Source organism: Bos mutus, chromosome 22, assembly GCF_027580195.1.
Source record: "Bos mutus isolate GX-2022 chromosome 22, NWIPB_WYAK_1.1, whole genome shotgun sequence".
NCBI classification, from domain to species: domain Eukaryota; kingdom Metazoa; phylum Chordata; class Mammalia; order Artiodactyla; family Bovidae; genus Bos; species Bos mutus.
Window position 1 is genome coordinate 39,252,875 of NC_091638.1, and position 18,822 is coordinate 39,271,696.

At 38.9% G+C, this 18,822-nt stretch overlaps 1 protein-coding gene across 2 annotated transcripts; it reads right to left on the reverse strand.

Moving 5' to 3' along the window:
• Positions 1 to 1,360: 1,360 nt before the first annotated feature.
• Positions 1,361 to 18,207, reverse strand: CEP15 (centrosomal protein 15). Of its 2 annotated transcripts, none has more exons than XM_005892896.3 (5): positions 17,387 to 18,207; positions 16,668 to 16,749; positions 15,205 to 15,328; positions 6,105 to 6,179; positions 1,361 to 4,057 (listed from the first exon to the last, which is right to left on the reverse strand). In XM_005892896.3, exons 2-5 carry the CDS (start codon positions 16,718 to 16,720, stop codon positions 3,923 to 3,925), a joined length of 387 nt encoding a protein of 128 aa, XP_005892958.2. In that variant the 5' UTR covers positions 16,721 to 16,749; positions 17,387 to 18,207; the 3' UTR covers positions 1,361 to 3,922. The 2 variants fall into 2 exon arrangements, with proteins under 2 accessions (XP_005892958.2, XP_070215728.1); XM_070359627.1 differs by having other exon boundaries at positions 16,668 to 16,752.
• Positions 18,208 to 18,822: the final 615 nt, after the last annotated feature.

Sequence of the window (18,822 nt, forward strand, 5' to 3'; positions counted from 1 at the left end):
AGAGTAATGAAAAAAAAAAAAAAAACAACCTTTGACTGTAAAGGTGGAGGTTAAATGATCCAGTTGGATCATAGTTGTCAAGATGAGAACAACTTCATTCCTGCTCTCTAAAATAAGAACCCTTTATTGTTTCCTTTCTGAAGCTTTTTATTGATTTGCACTGTGGTCAGGCTACTACTTTAACAGTCTCAGACTCTGCCTGAGACACAAATTAGAGTTTTTAAAATAGCAAGAACTTTAAAACATTATTAGTGTTGGAAACCCAGTCCTTTCTCTTGTAAGCAAGGAAACTTGATTCTGAGAGGTAAGATGATGTCCGGAAGCATTTTTTAGCCTCTTTTTTGTTGGACTGGTTTTCCTTGTCTTGGATTTTAGTAAGGATATAATCTCAGCTCCAGTTAGAAAGGGGGATCACAATGCCAGGTGTCAAATTCACAAATCAGTCCTCTCCATAATTGCTGAAGTTTGACATGTCCCCATGTTGGTCCCAGGAAACTCTAACTGTTCTCTTATTAGCAGTAGGGAATTAAATTTCCTATGTAGACAAATTGACTTCTAAATTAGAAACAAAAACACCAGCAAACAGAGAGGCACAGACACACTTTCTTGTTTCAGTCTGAAGCTTTTTCTCAAATTTCTCTCCTCTTCACCTTCTCCATATTTTCCACAGACTTTCTTTTACTGTTTGAATTCACCATCTAGTTACTACCTTCTCTGAAGAGATTTTGGTCAGCAACTCTTAAAAACAAACTTACTATCCTAATTAAAGTGGAAGAGTCAAAATAGACTACTTAAATGAAGGATGTTTTAAGTCATATAGGTATTATGTTTGGGCAATTCTTGAAAAGCGGGGGGAAACTCTTCAGGGAGATTTAGAACTTTTTTTCTAAACAAGAGGATTTCTTTTAAAAAAAATAAAAATAAAAGGATGTGAATTGGCTTAGAGTAAAAAGACAATAGACTTAGGAAGGAAAAGAATGTATTTTGTGGATAAGACACATTCATGGCCTTGTGCACTAAATTTTACACAATATAACCCACTGTAGTGTGGGTTTCATGCTAATATCTTCCTCCTGTCTAAAATTAATGATTGTGTGCCCTGGTTTTTCACATAAATGTTCCTCACTCTACCCTTAATCTGTCTCCAGTTGCCTCAAAAGTGACAAAATAACCTCCAAATAAATTTAATTTTGAATCAAAAAATAAATATACCCACACACCTTTTTTCTTAATAGAAAAAGGAGAATGAAGCAGAGAACACAAAATGGTAAAGACTGTTAAAGTTTATTTTAATTCTTATCTAAATCTTAACCTAGCAAGTTAAAACACCTTGTACAGAAGGCAGAGAAAAACTGTCCTTATGACATCACTTTCATTCACACTGCTCCCTACGCATGGGAAAGAGCAGATGTCTGGTTTCCAGAGTATTAGGCTTTTTCCTGAGTACTTTAGTAAAATTAATATTTTGGAGAAAAACTGCAGCTCCTTCTGATCATTAGCATTTTCTAGCTTAATAATATCATACACTAGAAGTGTTTCAGCAGAAAATGAGGTTTGAATATTTATGCATTTGCAGTAACCCAAGAAAGGCTATGAAAAATTCTTGGAACAAGCTTTATTTAGAAAACCCCATTATTCTGAAGAAAAAAAGAAACTCATAGTTTTCATAAAGACTAGTGGATATACAAAATATATAAGGGCACTGAATAGAGAGGAAAAAGACTCAATGGATGACATTTCTTTTTCCTTGTCTTTTTCCTACTAATTATGTACAAAATCTGTAGTAGATTTGGTATTTCTCCCCTCCTTACAGAAAAAAAAATATTTAGAAATTCCTATCTAAAGCTAATTTGACATGAGGAATATAACGCCCTTTAATGGGGGTATCCAGGTCCCTTTGGGAATTTTTTTTTTTAACATACACCATGTGGTGCAATCTGTTCCAGCCTACAAGGAGGGGACTGGGGAAAAGCTCTATGGGGCCAGGAATAAAGTCCTCTCTGGGAGTTGCTGAGGTAGTAACTAGAAATGGGGGAAATGGAACAGTCAAAGCCCAGAAATCCCTTCCTCTCTGCCCTAAATCATAACCCAGGGAACATTAAACTTAGGCTTTTTAAAAACACGATTTAGCAAGTTAATCAATTTGGGGGAGAAAAAGCCTGAACCTTCTCTGAGATGGTTACGTTGCTATTCATTTTGTATTTTAATCTAACCTACTGGTGATTTAATTTCCAGAACTCAAAGGAAGTGTAATGCTCAAATATTTGAGGACGATCACGTATCAACCACTGTTTAATTTTGGAATGTGCCTACTTGCTTGACACAATATTTTACCATCTCAACAAATGTTTAGCCTTTTTTTTTTCACTTGACTAAAGAGAAATAAGTTTCACATTGCTTCATTCACCTTCTTATGTGCATATGCTGGGAAAGATTGGATGTTAAGAAAAAAAAAAACTTCCTCATGTTCTCCCTACTACATCTAAATCTGTTTACCAATTTGAAGCTGCTAAAAAGCCCTGCATTCTCCTGCTAAATCAACTGGATGGCTAGAAACCAAACTGTAATGTAACAGGGAAAAAAAATATATATCAATTTATTTTCGTGACAGAACATTCTTGAGAAGGTATAAAATTGTTCTGGTCTCTATGCCAGTTTTCTTTTTTCTTCCTTTCTGTCTTGCTTTTTAAAGGGCTTTCAGCTTTTAAGCCGATCCTTTTTATAGTTATGTAACAGTTCTAATATTTTGTGACATTTTGTATTGTGACACTATAGATGAAATTGTCATCGGACTGACACTCTGTGCTGTTTATTCCTTAATTACAACTGTTAACACTGTAGAGAAGTGTGCTCATCTGCCAGCACATATTATGAAAACAACATTATTGTTACCCACACCAACACCGACTCAACAGGGTATTTCCAAGATGGCAGTGTGAAGGAACTTATCAGCACAATGGATTTTTTTTTTCCAGCCTGTCCTATTGTTATCTTCTAAAACCACAAACTGTTTTGGAATTCAAAGTGATGTGGACTCCCTTTACTAAGCAGGAGCTGCTTTTATAATTAGAAAAATTAGAATTTTTTTTTTTTTGAGCTCTCCAGCAGTGGTGGATTGAACAGTCTCAGAGCTATTCAGGGTTGTGACCCAAAGCTTTCTGACTGACAGTTGTTTGAGAAATAACAAAAATAGAAGGGAGAGGGAAGGGCAGATTTAAAGATGAAAAGATAAGAGAGGAGTTACTTGTATTCACAGGTTGGTGATCTTTAAAATCAACTCAAAATCCAGTGACCATTCACAGCTCTCCTAGTTCTTTTTTCAGAACCCAGTCTGAGCCTCCTGAAACTAGCTGCTTATTGAATGCTTAGCAGTTCACTTCTTTCTTCCAGAATTTTTACAGGATCAGTTATCTATGAGGGACAAAACCCTGTGACTCTATTTCCTACTCAGTGTTACCACACTAAAGCAGTTGTCGTAGTCTTTTCACCTGTTAAAAAACTACAATGTAAGCAAACCTCTTGGATCCTGTGCCTTATCTTCTTAATAAAATAACTGAAAAGTAAAGAGTCTAGAAAATGTCTAATCTGGTATTCACTGTTTAGATGAGAATCATGGTATATGATTAGATTAAAAAAAAAAAACAGCACACAACACTCAGCAACTTATTTAATCAACAGTCCATTTTCCAGTATCAGCTTTTAACACACTTCCATGGGTTTGGTAGAAAACAAATTTATGGCACTGAAATAGCAGTAGATCTTCCGGTGAGAACCTGAAAGCCGCCGGTAGATCCTCAACCCTTCATTGTCGCAGAGGAGGCGATGAGGCTATCTCTCTGAGTCCTGAAGTCCCCGCAGCAACCTGAATGCTCTTTAATGTACAGCTTTACTCGACAGGTTTCTGCAATACTATGTGGAGAAGCTATTGCTGCGCCCTCTTTGGAATGGTATCTTCTGCTTCATTTCCATTTTCACTACAGGCAGGATACGGTGCTCTTCCTAAAAGAAACTGCTCCCATTTGGGAATATATTCTTCTACTGATGCCCAGTAAAGAGTCTGGGGGGTGGGAAACATCCAAAAGTGAAAAAGCGTATCAAGCGATTGAACTTGGCTCTTCATAATAGTCTAAATGTTTATTCCCTTAAGTGTGTGTGTGTGCGTGTACACACACACTCACAGACACTCACACACATACGTAGAATGCACTTCCTCTGCAGAATATTTTATGTTAATTTTAGAAAAAAAAATCTGGCTACTTACTAGTGTTAATTTTCAAATTTCTCAGTAAAACCAGAGCCTGGCAGAATTACAGGTTTTACAATTTTATTGTGATTTTACACGCCCTCTTGTGGCCAATCATGTGATTATTCCCAGTAGTATCATTTATGGCCACAAAATCATTAAAAGTTCTTGTTTAATGTTTCTAATCCCATACCAAATGACTCCTCATACTATAATTATCACAATGAAATGATTCACTGTGAACAACTGCTTTAGAATTAACAGAAAAAGAAGTGACCTGGGATGAGATCAGGAACTGAAATATAAAGAGGATGATAACAGGATTCGGGTGAATTAACCCCTTAATTGTATGAGGGAGAAACATTAAAAATATGTATCCACTCTATCTTTTAGAAGAGCACTTCATGTGGCAAACTGTAGTTTCTTCCCACACTTTTTGGATAATGACAAAATAATACCAACATCACCTAGCTATTTTTAATTCAAATAACTTGGAAATTGAGGTGCTGTGTTTCTGCCTTGGCTGGAGCAGTCCTTAAGCTCCAGAAGCTCCAAATGCATCACTGGATCGCTGTCCATGAGCTGGGTGGTTTCTTGGTTGACTGTCCTAAGTAAGCTGCCAAAAACTCTGTGTCATAGGAGGGCATTTTATATGAGATCGTCACTATTGGTCTCATCTTGGGAAATTCAGTCAGAGTTAGATAGCGTTGGGGACACACTCTGAGCAGTGAAAAGGTGTGGGGTGGGAGGAACTTCCTAGCGGTCCGGTGGTTAGGGTGCGGCGCTTCCACAACAGGGGGCTTGGGTTCGACCTGTGGTCAGAGAACTAAGATCCCATGTGCTGCATGACCAAAAAAACAAAACACTGTCATTAAAAAAAAAAAAGATAACGGGAGTTCTGAAAGCTGAAAATGGTAAGGGACTCCATTTATCTCTGCATCTATGCATGTGGTCTGAGAAGTAGCCTGACATACTTAAAACAGGGGCCATCCTGCTGTGCGAGACTAGCTAAGAAAAATACCAGCCAAGGCCTGTGGTTGGGTGTTTCTCCGCCATTCACGGCTGGATTAACCCCTATTGTGTGGGCCCTGTGCAGGCCAGGGTAAGGTATTGGAAAATTCAACAAAGAAAAAGACATGCCCAGGGCACAACTTTGAACGGGAGTTTTTTCTGTCCTTGATCACTGCCTTTTCTTATTACCCTAGATGACACAGAAGAGTGTGGGGCAAATTCTCAGCCTTTCGTTTTTGAGTCTGTTCACCTCCTTGGTTAGGCAGCAAGCAAAACTGCACTTAGATAAAGGTCATTAAAAATACAGTCAAACTATTTTATATGTAGCAAATTCCCTTTCAGCACACATACATGCATATACCAACTATGGTTTATTTTTGCCAGCCATCTTCTCAATCTGTTCTTGAACAGAGCAAAATCAAACAGACAAAAGCCACGCTGTACTGCATGATAATATGCATTTAAATAGTGCTGGTTGCATTTTTCGGTGAAGAGACTGAGCTGTTACTTGTAACATCAGCCAACAGGAAAAGCATTTTGGTGAGGCTGTCATCTTAAGATTTAGTGCATATTTTCTGTTAGGATTTAACAAGAAAGTAGTTCCTAAGTGACTTGGTGAAAAGACACAAAGCCTTGATAAAATTTTCACTTGACATAAAAAATTTTTTAAAACCAAAATACTTACAGATTACTACAACATACAAGGTATGGCACTGTGGACACAGAGAGATCAGATACATTTGGTGTATTTTCTTGAACGCAGAAAGCTGGGAAGTACACAGAGCCACTTAAAATGCACTTCTGACAGAACAGGCTGTCTTGTTGGACATTTGTTCCTTAAGATTCTCACCTCGAGAGCAGCCACCTCAGGTGGTAGAGCTGGATACATCCGGGTCTGGAGAGACTTTTCTGCCGCTTCTATGTCCTGAAACAGACAGAAGCATTTTTCAAAACATTCACACACACACACACAGAGCACCTCTAATAGCAGTATCTATATATTTCTAATCTCTTGCTTCATCTCTTCTGTGCATACACAGTTTAAACTCATGGAGATGATGCTGACAGAGAACTGATCACTGCTTAATTAACCAGTTGCAAATAGAGAAGGAAGCGTTTCTTATTTTAAAATAAAAGGCAGGGGATGGGGGTGGTACATCTAAGTTCTGCCTTTTTCATTTTAAGTAGTTAGTAAATGCCAATAATTCTTGGAAAAAGAACTTCCTCTAAAACTGCTCAGAGGACTGACTTAGCTTTAAAATCCTTTAAAAACAGCCAGATGGATAAAATAGTCAAATATTCCGATACTAAAAACAATCAGATCCTCAGACCCACGCTAGGCTAACCTTCAAAGTAGAGAGTTGTGGTCTGTCTGGATCATCACATGGGATATTAATGAGACACCTTTCATTTATGCAGGACTCCGTATTTGAATTTCATACACAGGCAAATATCTCCTCTATTTAAAAGGTCCATGAGGTACCTGAGTACTCTGCAACAAGAACCTTTCACGACGCTGTTTAGACTTTTAGTACCAGGTTTCTAAGCTAATCTCAAAGGCAAATTTTATTGTGAGGTAGTATATCCTTCAGCTCATGGCATTCAAGCACTGTGTGTTACTAAGTACTTTCAACATGCAGATATTTATGTTTTCTCTTATGGATGTAGAAACACAAGAGTATTTAAGCTTGATTCGTACTTCAGGAACGATTTTATCTAGATCTATACATAAAGTTCATGCCCAGAAACATACGACTTTGCAAATCGTTACGGAGATACTCAAGCCCTGTGTGGTGAATTCTCCCCAAATCAGCACCTCTGCTGTCACGTGCTTGCTTAGGTTTGCCCAGTTCATAGGGCCACTGCTGGGAAGGCTGTGTAAATGCTGTCTCTCAGCTTAATAAGTTGATAGAAAAGAGAAAGTTCTCTGCTCCATGGAGAAGCACAGGAGCGATCTGAGTACAGGGCTGTTGGACAGAAGGAGAGCGATGGAAAAGGGCGTGGGAGTGGGGTGTGAAGAAGCCAACGCTGAACAGGAGAAAAGAGATAGCAGATGGCAGCGGCGGGAGCAAGGAATGGGTGTGAAATGGAAAAGGGAAAAACAGGAAATTCCCTAAAGGGACTCCCCAAAGTCGCACAACCATTAGTGCACCTGCTGTCTGGAGGAAGGTGATTTGAAGGGGAAAGAAAACGATTTAGGGATAAAAAAGCCCATCTATTCGCATGTCTATCCCATACCAGCAGTTCACGACCAACACGCAGGCTTAGAGGGCTTTTGATGTCAATGATACAACAGACAGGGGATACCAACTCTTCTGTTTACACCGAGATTCAGTAAGGTTCTTGAAAAACCACTTTATACATCTAGGAATCAAACAAAACTCACAACCCCAATGTTACCATTATTCTAAGAACAGTTACAAAGTTGCCTGAACTGGGAGATCTAAGTGCTACTAGCACCTATAAGCAAGATTAAAACATTTTTCTTAAAGATCAGAAAATAAGAAAACCGAGTATCTTGTAGAGAAGAGCAGATTTGCAATGGAAAGAGCAGACAGGTGGAGAGGGACGCATGGCCTGGAAAAGCAGGCCCAAGTCCGCCGAACCCAGCTGTCATCTCCGCAGCATTTGGACAGGGATTATCACCCCTCGAGAGAACTTCCTTAGCTCAAGTCATATTTCACTTCCTTTGATGTTTTGCTCACCTCTCGGACTCCTGCTCCTCCTCTTCTCCTTGGCTGGCTCTTTTTTTTCTCTCATTAATCCTCAGTGTGGGCTTTCTTAAGATTTGAGACATCTGGCCCCATCTTTTCACTTTTTCTCCCTCCAAGATTGTCTCTGATCTAGTATCAATTATTATTGTAGACGTATGGCTAGTTTCTTTCCTGGCCCTTAATTCTCAACCTGATAAAACTAAACTCATCTTTTCCCACTGAATGTATTAAACGTGTACTAGTGGGAATTCTGTCCACTCAGACACCTACGCTGTATCGTGGAATGCCAGATCTTCTTATTCCTGCCATTTAAAACTTCAGCACTCCCTATATTGTTCTTTCAGGATGTCTCCTCTGGCCTTTTCATGTGATTCTTAATGCCGTAGCCTTCTAATTCCACTTATTCATTCCACAAATACTTAATGCTTACTTGTACTCATGCCTAGACCATATTGTACTTTCATACATACGTAACTTGGAATTGATTAGTTCTGCTAAAAACTACTTTAAATATGTCCTCCCCTAAATTGAAAAAAAAAAATAAATTGGTACCCACAAAACAGAGGATCAAGCAGGCATTCCTTAGCCTGACTCAGAATCTCAGCAATTTGACGGCAGCCTTCTGTAGCAAGTTGTATCTTAATCCTTCGACATAAGAACCTTCTTTTTCACTATATGCTGCCCGAAGGAAAGGACTATGTCTCATATAACCTTTAAGCATCTGAGACTCTAACAAGTGCAGGGTATGTACTAGGTACTGAAATATTCAGTAAGTGAATACAGGCTGAAGGGTCAAAGAATCCTGAGTATAAATCAGAAACTTTAAAAGAAAAAACGAAAAAGAAAAAAGTACCCAAGGGGGTAGGGGAAGAAGAGGAAGAAAGAGGAGAACAGGGGCTTGCTGGCCAGCTTTACCTGACTACCGTGTTGCCCTGCTGTACAGCCTTGTCACTAGGCCATTTAAAATTGTATGCAGTTAGAAAACCACTGAAAAAGCAGTCCCTACAAACTGAAAATAAACAGATCTAACTGCTATCTAGTTGGTGGCATAACCACACAGACAATAAATATATTACGTGACCTTAGAACACAATATTTTGAGTGAGCACCCCTAGTGGGATACACCCTAAGGACAAAAAGAATCTTAGTAAAAGCATCTTCCTGAAAACCGTTCTTTATAATCACATGGATGGTGACAGTGCTGTCTGGATCACAGGATGTAAGGTACAGAAGTGGTTGTGCTGGTGTTGGAAACTTCTTTGGGAACAGATTTTGGATTTGAGAAAAAGAAGTCGGAGGTATAAAATCTATGATTTTAAGTTAAAAGCCTTGCAAACTGGAATCCTGGAATTTCTGATAGCTCTTATCTTAAAAAAAAAAAAAGTCACAATAAATACCACCATTGCCCAGACAGAGGGCTCTGAACATATTTCCTACCAAAAGGATCCAGGGCTCCTTGGAACAGGGGCTGCCCCGGGTCTCAGCAAAACGCACATGATGAGCCTGCAATGTCTCATCAGAACAGAAAGGAGACTGTCAGGCTGCTGAAATCGCAGCAGAGGCGTTCAGGAGCTGGTCTGAAGAGGTTCCCGCTTGTTAAAAATGGGACAAGTTGAGAATAGGAATAAATATTGAAATGTATTGAAACATTTCCAATCCAGGACACCTCAAAAAACAACAGCAACAAAACACAAAACAATATAAAAAACAACCAAGACCAACAACACCTAATTGATCACTTTTGCAGGAAAGTAGAGAACAAACCTATTATTCTGAAAACTAAATAGAATCAAGCATTCATCATGCGTTTTCCTCTATGAAATATATGTCAGTGTAATCAAATAATTGATGAGGACAAGTGTCTCTTAATATAACTAATCAGCAGTTGAATGAGAAGGAATACAAGAATTTGAATACTAATTTTCATAACCCCTAATGAGTATATTTAGGCAGTGATCATCAATGCCTAACATTCCAAAAAAAGAGAGACAGCTGGCATTATGAAAGTGTTCTTCCCCAAAACACAGAATCTGAATCTACTCAGGCCTCTCTAATCTGCACTGTTAATGGAATATTTCTTAGCCTCAAGTAGCTGCTGAGCACTCGAAATATACAAGTCTGAATTAAGATGTGTTGTGATGTACAATACACACTGAATTTTGAGGGTCTAGTAAGAAAACAGAATATAAAATATTTACTAACTCTTAATAGCAATTACATTTGAAATATGTTTGAAATCTTAACATTTTATTTAATCTATTTAGGTTGACATTATTAAAATTAGTTCCTTGGAAATTTAAAATTACATATGTGGCTTTACTGTTGCACAATACAACTTAGATCTGTCAATTATATTAAAAGGAATGAGGGGGAGCAGAGGAACATGTTAAATGAGTACCTCAGTGATGGAAGTAGCGATACCCAGAAACTCAACAGGACAAATGACCCAGTTCCTTTAACAAATGTATTAAAAGGGAGGATAAAAGAGCAGGGAGTACTGTGAGAAATTCAGGAAACCTATCAATTACAAGTTGACTTTTATTTGGAACCCGATTAGCTATTTGAGGGTTTATTGTTAATTTCTTAGGTTGACACTGACATTTTGATTTTGACTAAAACAGTCCTTATATTTTAGTGACAGACACTGAAATAAAGAGATGTACTGAAATATTTACAGGTGAAACAATTCTGGGTCTGAGGTTGGCTTCAAAGTGATGTGAGGGGGTAGAGGGGAAGAGTATAGACAAAACCAGCTGGCTGTGTTCTGACAATGATTCAATGTGGGTGATAAGTACGTGGAAACATTCTTCTATTCCTTCTTTTGCATAGTTGTGAGATTTTTCATAGCAATTAAAAAACAAGCTTCCAGTGGATGATGGTATAACTGTTACTCTATGGCATGACTCGGGAGCCTGTATAAACAAGTTGGCTCCTGAATAGGAAAAGGAAGGAGCATAAAGCATCATGTACCAAGATCTGTCTTTCCTCCTCCCTGCCTACATCCATCCCTCCTCATCGAGCTGTGGCTGGGCTAGGTTTAATCTTTTAAGCTGCTGGAGGGGCAATTTCTGGGATACAAAAAATAAGATATTAAAGGCATGAAGTGCAAGGGTCATTGGTACAAAGAACACAGGAACATGTGTTAAACATATGCATCGGGGAAAGTGAAAATGTGAGAGAAGAGGAAACACGTGGGCCGGCAAGTACTGGCCATCCTGGGTGGCAGTTCTGACTGCCAGCTGCCCCGTGGAGGCTTCCAGAATGTCCCTGAAGGAAAGAACCGGCCGCATGTCTAATCTGCTGGAGGACACTCTCATTCTTCCTCACTCTGTCCTGTTAGTCCGTCTCACAAAAGGATGTCTGTTACCAAAAAAGCATCTTTTGGGGTTTAAACTAAATTTTGTGGAGGGAAAGGTGGGAGAGAGGGCGGTTTATATCATGGAAATATTTGTAGAAATAAAATATTTTCTGGCTTCTAAGTCCATTGATGTTTGATTTTAAAAGGCAGATAAGAGTTAATTGTATTAACGGTAACAGAAGAAAAATCACTGAGCCAGTGTTCAAAATCCACTGTCTTCTATGATATTTACTGACTAAACCCTCACTGTGAATTTTCTTCACTACTTAGATTCATGTACATTTTTTACTAAGTTGGAATCTTTGATGGGATTACTCTCATTCCCCTTTTAAAAGCAGTCTTTGATATTTGTGCTAATTTATTTATGCAAATGCAACTAAAGAAAATTTTTCTTGGGATTTTACTAAATCTAAAAATAATTTTGTGACAGATGACTTAGAAGAAAACCATAGTTTCCCCAGTCAGGATTAAGTCTTATGTCTTCATTTAAGTTTTCCCTTAAAACTGCCACTGAAGTGTAATAATTATCTTCATAGCAGTCATGCAGATCCTTTGTTCAGAGCATTCTCAAGTATGTATTTTATAATTTTATTGGTAGTGTGAATGTGATCTCTATTTTCCACCTGTATACATAGGATTGCTATTGATTTTTAAATGTTTATGGTTTACCCATTAATTTTACTCAACTCATACTAGTTTTGAAACAACTTTGGCTTCTCTTAAGTATAAAGACATGTCATTGAAAGATGCTAGTGTTATATCTTTCTTTCTTAAAGCTCATGCCCTTTTAGTGTTAATGATACTGTTCAGAACATGGGAATAAGGTCAGATAATGGGCAGTATACAGTCATCCTTATTTTGTTTACTATATTATAGGAGTGCTACCAGGTTTTAAGGGCACCATTTTCCATTGCACTCGGTACTTAAGTACCTATCCTGCTATAACTTAATCTCTGTGTATGTGTGTGTGTGTGTGTTCGGGGGGATCGTATTCCTTGACTGCGGATCAAATCTGTGCCCCCTGCATTGGGAGCACAGAGTCTTAAGCACTGAACTGCCCAGGAAATCCTATTTAATCTGTTCTTGCAAAGGGATGTTAGGAGTGATACATGATGGTTTTTCTCATCTCTATAAATTAAGGGATTAGCCCAGATCAGTGGTTTTCCCAGTTCTTTAGAGCCACGGCAGTACAGTCAAGGAAGGGATTGTAGGACTTTGGGCCAAAGCAGGACCGCTTTTATCTACTATGTGTGCTCAGTCACGTCTGAATCTTTGTGACCCTTTGGACTGTTGCCTGCCAGGCTCCTCTGTCCATAGTATTTCCCAGGCAAGAATACTGGAGTAGGTTGCCATTTCCTCCTTCAGGGGATCTTCCCAACCCAGGGGTTGAACTCGCATCTCCTGCATTGGCAAGGGGGTTGTTTACCACTAAGCATCGGGGAAGACCTTTAATTTACATCTGTGGGAAAAGTTTTTATGCTAAAAAACAAAACAAAAAAGACTTAAGATAAGAATCTAAAGCTATATGCTTTTTACAGTCTTTCCCAGCTCAATTCTGTAATCATGTCCTATTTATCTTAACAATAACTTCTGTGGGAGAGCCACTAAAATTATATCCCTCGTATATAAAAATTATATATGAGGGAAAGAAGGACAAAAATAAGGTTGCATATCCAATTATTCAAAGCAACTAAACACACATGTTAAAAAACAGGGGGAATTGTATCTCTAACTTTACCTGGGATGTAAGACAGTTAAAAAATGTTTATAAAAAGCTGAAAGGAAATATAGAAAAATATACTGATTTCTAGACAGGCAGATGATATAGAAGGTTTTCCATCTTTGCTCTTTCAAGTTTTTTTTTTTATAATGAGAGTATATTTTTTTGATAATTAAGGGAAAAAACACCATACCAAACTGGTTTCTCAAGACTATGAAACTAGGTTCATTACCTTCCTTCTAGATATGACAGTGATTTCTTAGCTACCTCCTTAAATCTCTCCATTTTTGAAATTACTTTGCTAAATAGCAAATGCATCTTTCTTAAAAACTCTTTCATATGTTTGAGTCTTGCTGTTTTTTTTTGTTGTTGTTGTTTTGCTCACAACACTATATTATCTCTACCTACCAAGTCTCAACTTCATTTCGTCTCACAATATATACTCAGCCTGTTTCCTGGGGCTTTCCAAGCCAGTTAGCTTAGGATCCCGTGAACATTAATAGGCCATTCATTCTTCTTCTGGTCTTGGCTCTTCCTTGAGAACTCAATGGAATGTCTTCCCTGTTAGCTTAGCGTCTTCTCTGAGACCTCATAGAATATTCTAGCTCTCCAAGAGTTTTTAACACTTCTAAAGTGCTAAGTATTTTAACACTCCTGAAGTGCTGAGTACCCTGGAGGAGGGCGTGGCAACCCACTCCAGTATTCTTGCCTGGAAAATCTCCATGGACAGAGGAGCCTGGTGGGCTACAGTCCATGGGGTCGCAAAGAGTAGGACAAAACAGAGCGACTGAGCACACAGCAAAGTGCTGAGTATTCCACAGCATGTAATTAACGTTTGATCATACAAGGTCTCTATTTTATGTATATTTTAGGTCATGAACAGAGCCTGTAAGCTACTTGATGCAAAGGACCTAACTTGTAGCTATTTTGTTACCCTCACTTTCTGCTCAGAACTAGCTCAAGAGTAAAGAGCTGGGCATTCGTCAAATACTTGGGCATTAAAAAGAAGACAATATTACCTGCACTCGCCGATATTACCTGCATTTGCCGTAACAAGTAGCAAGCAAGCGGTGAAGACTTCCAATTTGGATTTTCTGACTTTTCAGAGCAACTTCTAGATTACCCTATATATTTCCATTTAAAAATAAATATTGCAAATACCATTGGGCAAGTAAGACATATGGCAATATAGAATGCTTTGGTAGCACTATGGCTGTGACTTAAATTACTGTGGATCAAACTGCCAGAAGCTGAGAAGATAACTGAATTTTCCTCTTCCTTTATCCTCTAGTGAGGACAGAAGAGAACTACATCATGCCTATCGATGAAAATATTTAACAATAAAAAACTGAAAACACTGCTTTATAACTTAAATAATATAGCCTTACTACCAAATGTTTTAGTCATAGGATCTCTTGGAAGCTCGAATGGAAGCAAACTTTAGGGTTTTAATTATGGATGAAGCCATACAATTCTGGAAGCAAAGTACAGCAAGCAGCCAAAAATGTTACACATATGATTTTACTCCAAATGGGCACACTGGCCAAATGGTGAGGCCCTGCGCAGTCACATACTTTGACCACCTCCTCCATCACCATCAAAGAAGATCCTGGGAAATCTGTTACCTTAGATACGAAATCTGTATATTGACTGTGGCCCCAGGAGGGCAAAATCAAATTGTTTCGAGCATATTATAGGTACTTTATCATGTTTCAGAATCTCCCTACAAATAAAAGAAGATGGAAGATAGAAGCTATGTCTTTTTTTTTTTTTTTTTTTTGTTGCGTTAGGTCTTAGTTTCGCTATGGGCATGAGGAATCTTAATTCCCTGACCAGGGATCCAACTCATGTCCCCTGCATCAGAAGACAGATTCTTAACCACTGGACTGCCAGGGAAGTCCCCAGAAGCTATGACTTGTATTTATTCTTGCACAAAGGTGACTTAAAAGTTCTTTGTATAGTGATTGATTTTTCATTAGCCTAAGCAAACGTCAAGGCTTTCATTTTAATAAGTGAGACTCCCTGCTTCTTGTCCAGTTAACATGAATTTAAATAGTAGTGTATCAACTCAAAGGAATTACATAAATCAAAGTAATGAAATTGAATTAAAACCTTTTTGCAAAAGTGGGGAAAATAGGTTTAATTCAGAGAATCTTACCTTTAAAAGACTAACATTCCTTTGTAAAGCAGCCTTAGCTGCTTGTGTCTGAGAGGCCCTTCCCTTGTTTTGATCTTCAGGTTTATTCTCCATTTGTTGAAGTAACATTAATCTTTGTGATACTCTACAAAAAAATGAAGATTATGTAAAGATTTTAAAAAAACTTTTTATTGCTTGGCCAATATAAATCATTTCTTAATTGCACCTCACTCCCAGTTCAACCTACTTTGAAAGCCAGTTACTATATGTCAGTTAATAAGACAGTAAAAAACTTAGGTAGTTCAGCAAGTCTTCAGTCTTAGTGAAATTATTTTTATTTTCATATTTACACTGTAAGTACACACTTGTGTTTTTTTAACCTCTCTAGTCTTGAAAGTATTTTAAAGTGTTGGAAAATATTTAGTGAAAATGCAAACTGTAATCCATATCCCTTTGTACACATACTTATATATACCTCCCCACACATACATTGGTATGACTTGCTATACAAAACCTTCTGCTTAACACTTCAGTACCCCTGAATCTTATGTTACACATTTAGAATTGTGCTAAACTTCCATATGTTTGAAGAAGCAATAAAAATATTTTTTTCCTCTTTTTCCAAGAGAAAGATGATGGTTCCATATATGAGTGAGAGGCTGTGTGTACACATGCATACTCACAACATGGGAAAACTAATTGAAGATGTAGAAAGTTGTAAATAAATTATCAAACTACTTTGTTATATATAATGGACTTCAAAAGTTTCTCTGTGGTTAAATACTCCTTTTATAAGTGTTTAGTCTTATTAAGTGATCAAATGGGAAAAAATACTCCAGTGGTGCAGTAACAGTCTAACTATTTCTCAGAGTTGAGATTCTCAGCAAACAGTATGTTGCACAGGGTTGTTCTTGAGAGTAGAAACAAAAACCTAGGTCTTTGAAAAGTCATTTTCATAAGAAAAATACCTTAGAAGGCCATGGCAGAGAGGCTAGTAATTAATTAGAGAAAAGCAAAACATGAGAGCCCACAAACAGAGGTTAGAGAAGGGTTAATACTAAATAAAAGTGTAGGACTGGCCGTATAATTTGCAGAGCCCAGTGCAAATGAAAATTTTGCTCCTAGACTAAATCTAGTACAGGGCCTGTGACTATTCCAGTCACATTCTCATGAAAGCTGGCCTTGGTAAAAGGCTTAGAGAAGTTCATTGAATAGCAGTGTAGAGCATAGAGCGGCTGAGAGGGAGAGTGAATTTCTCTAGATATTAGTAACAAGAAGTTAAAAGACATAAAACACAATTAGACCTTTTAATCTGTGTTATTCTTGAGGGGTAATGCCATTCCTTAAAACCAAAATCTCTCAAGTGTCACAAAAAATGATACACATAAGATTTTTAAGTTTTCCTGTGCACACAGTGTCACTAATAAAGCCAGTACAGTGTATACATTGAGATTAGCCTTTTAAAAACAACAACAGCAACTTACATTTTTTCATGTCTTTTAGAAAGGCGAATTTCTTGAGTGAACAGAGACGTCATCTTTAATCAAAGCTGCCTTGATAAGCTTTCTGCTAAATAGTAAGGACATTTAAAGTTATTTCTACCCTGTGGCCTTAGCTTTGCAATATTTGATCATTCAGCACCTCAATCTGTTGGTTCTGTCTCAGAAGGGAAAAATACGGCTTGGGCTGTAATGATGTTTTTAAATGCCTTCTCTCATTTTACATATGTTTACTCACAATGCATAGTTTCCCAGGTGCATCCCAGAACACCGACACAGGTCAACACAGCATACTTCCCCTGTTTCCCCCCCACCTCCCTGCAACCACGCACACACTTTAACCTTAATCAGAAATCAAAACAAACAAGCAGCTGGTACCAAGACTAGTAAACATTTTATTGAGTCAACAAAAAAGGAAAAAAAAAAAAAATCCACTGTGTATAATTCAGAGAAACACCATCCCTCAGACACACAGAGAGACAAACAAGTATGAAAACCAACTGGAAACTCATGGTCTTTCCTTTTTTGGAAGACTGCCCAGTTCTACTATCTCTCTTCCAAATGGGTAAGTATTTTTCATGCCTAACTGTGGAGAAAAGCACATTAAAGTGGTTTCACCTTACCCTGGCTGCTCTGGACTCTTCATTAGGGGAGTTTGGGAAAACCCATTTTCATAAAACACTATACACCATAAGCAAGCTCACCTTGGTAAAAGTGCCTGGGCCAATACAGACAGAGGTCTAGTGAACTACTTGGATGGCTGTGAGTCTGAAGGCAAATCATCTGGTTGGGTGCAAGGATTGAAGTTTCCTGACTGCACAAAGGAAGAATGCAACTAAGCCGAAATAATATAATTAAAAAAAAAAAAAATGAAAATTCAGTCTTAGAATGAAGCGCTGGCTTTCCTAAATTTTATGAAACTAATGCTGGTTGTCTGCTCGTCGCCTCCGTGTCCAGAGCTGTTAAAAAAAAAATGAGCCCTTCCTTCAGCACACACAAAGAAACTCTGAGCAAAGCCGAAGAAAATGGAAATACTGCCCTGCCCTCAACGGGTTTCTTCCTGAAGATACCGCTCTATTTTCAGCACCACGGACAGCAATCGCGCGCAGGCTAGCCCGGAAGGGGTCGAATTACAGACACTTCCGACGAAATCACGGCAGGCCTTTCTCCCGGTTTCGAATTCAGTGTCAAGGAAATCGCTGGAAGTGAGTCCATGGTAACTTCTTTTCTGTGTCGACCAGCATCAGCACTTAGAAAAAGTCTGCCTTCTGAGACGAAGATCTGCAGCTTTTCGGAGTCATCAGTTCACCAACCACTGCAACTCTCGCTTACTCTGGAAGGACTCGGGAACTTTGCTCATCACCCTACCTCTTCCCCTTTAACGGCATCCTCGCCACCAGCGCACAGCTGTCCTTCGGACACTCGGGGCACTCACCCACCGGCCGTCCTACTGTTGGACCTCACTCACAGAGCCCCGTACTGACTTCTTCCGGGAAGGCGCGCCACAGACTGTGCGGACGTTAGGTCTCCGCGCAGGCGTGGGCGTGGCCACGCCACCAAGCTGCGCAAGCGCGAAGCAAAGTGATGTCATCACGTGCTTATAAAAGGAGCGCGTCTAGCACCAAACACTAGTGAAGTAAGGCGGCTCCGAAGAAGGACTGGGAAGTCGTCACAAACTAGGTGGAAAATCACTTCGGTGGTAGCTTAATTTCAAGCCTCTTTTAAGCGTACCTGCATGTATTGAAAATACTTTAGAGAGTGAAAATGGTTTCTTAGAAGCCAGAACATCACAGTAGAATGTGGAGGGGGAAAAAACACTTAAGAGTCCTGCAAACTGTTTAAAACAGACTTTACAATCAGGGCTTCCCAGGTGGCGCTAGTGGTAAGAACTCGCCTGCCAAAGCAGGAGACTAGGAGAGGCGGTTTGATCCGTGGTTTGGGAAGATCCCCTGGAGATGGAGATGGTGGCCCACTCCAGCATTCTTGCCTGGAGAATCCCATGGACAGAGGAACCTGGTGGGCTACAGTCTGTGGGGTCGCAAAGAGTCAGACTCGACTGAAGTGACTAACCACGTAAGCACAGTCGGGTCCACAAATGCCCAAGGAACAGCTTTAGAGAGCTTCACCCTGGGCGTCTGAT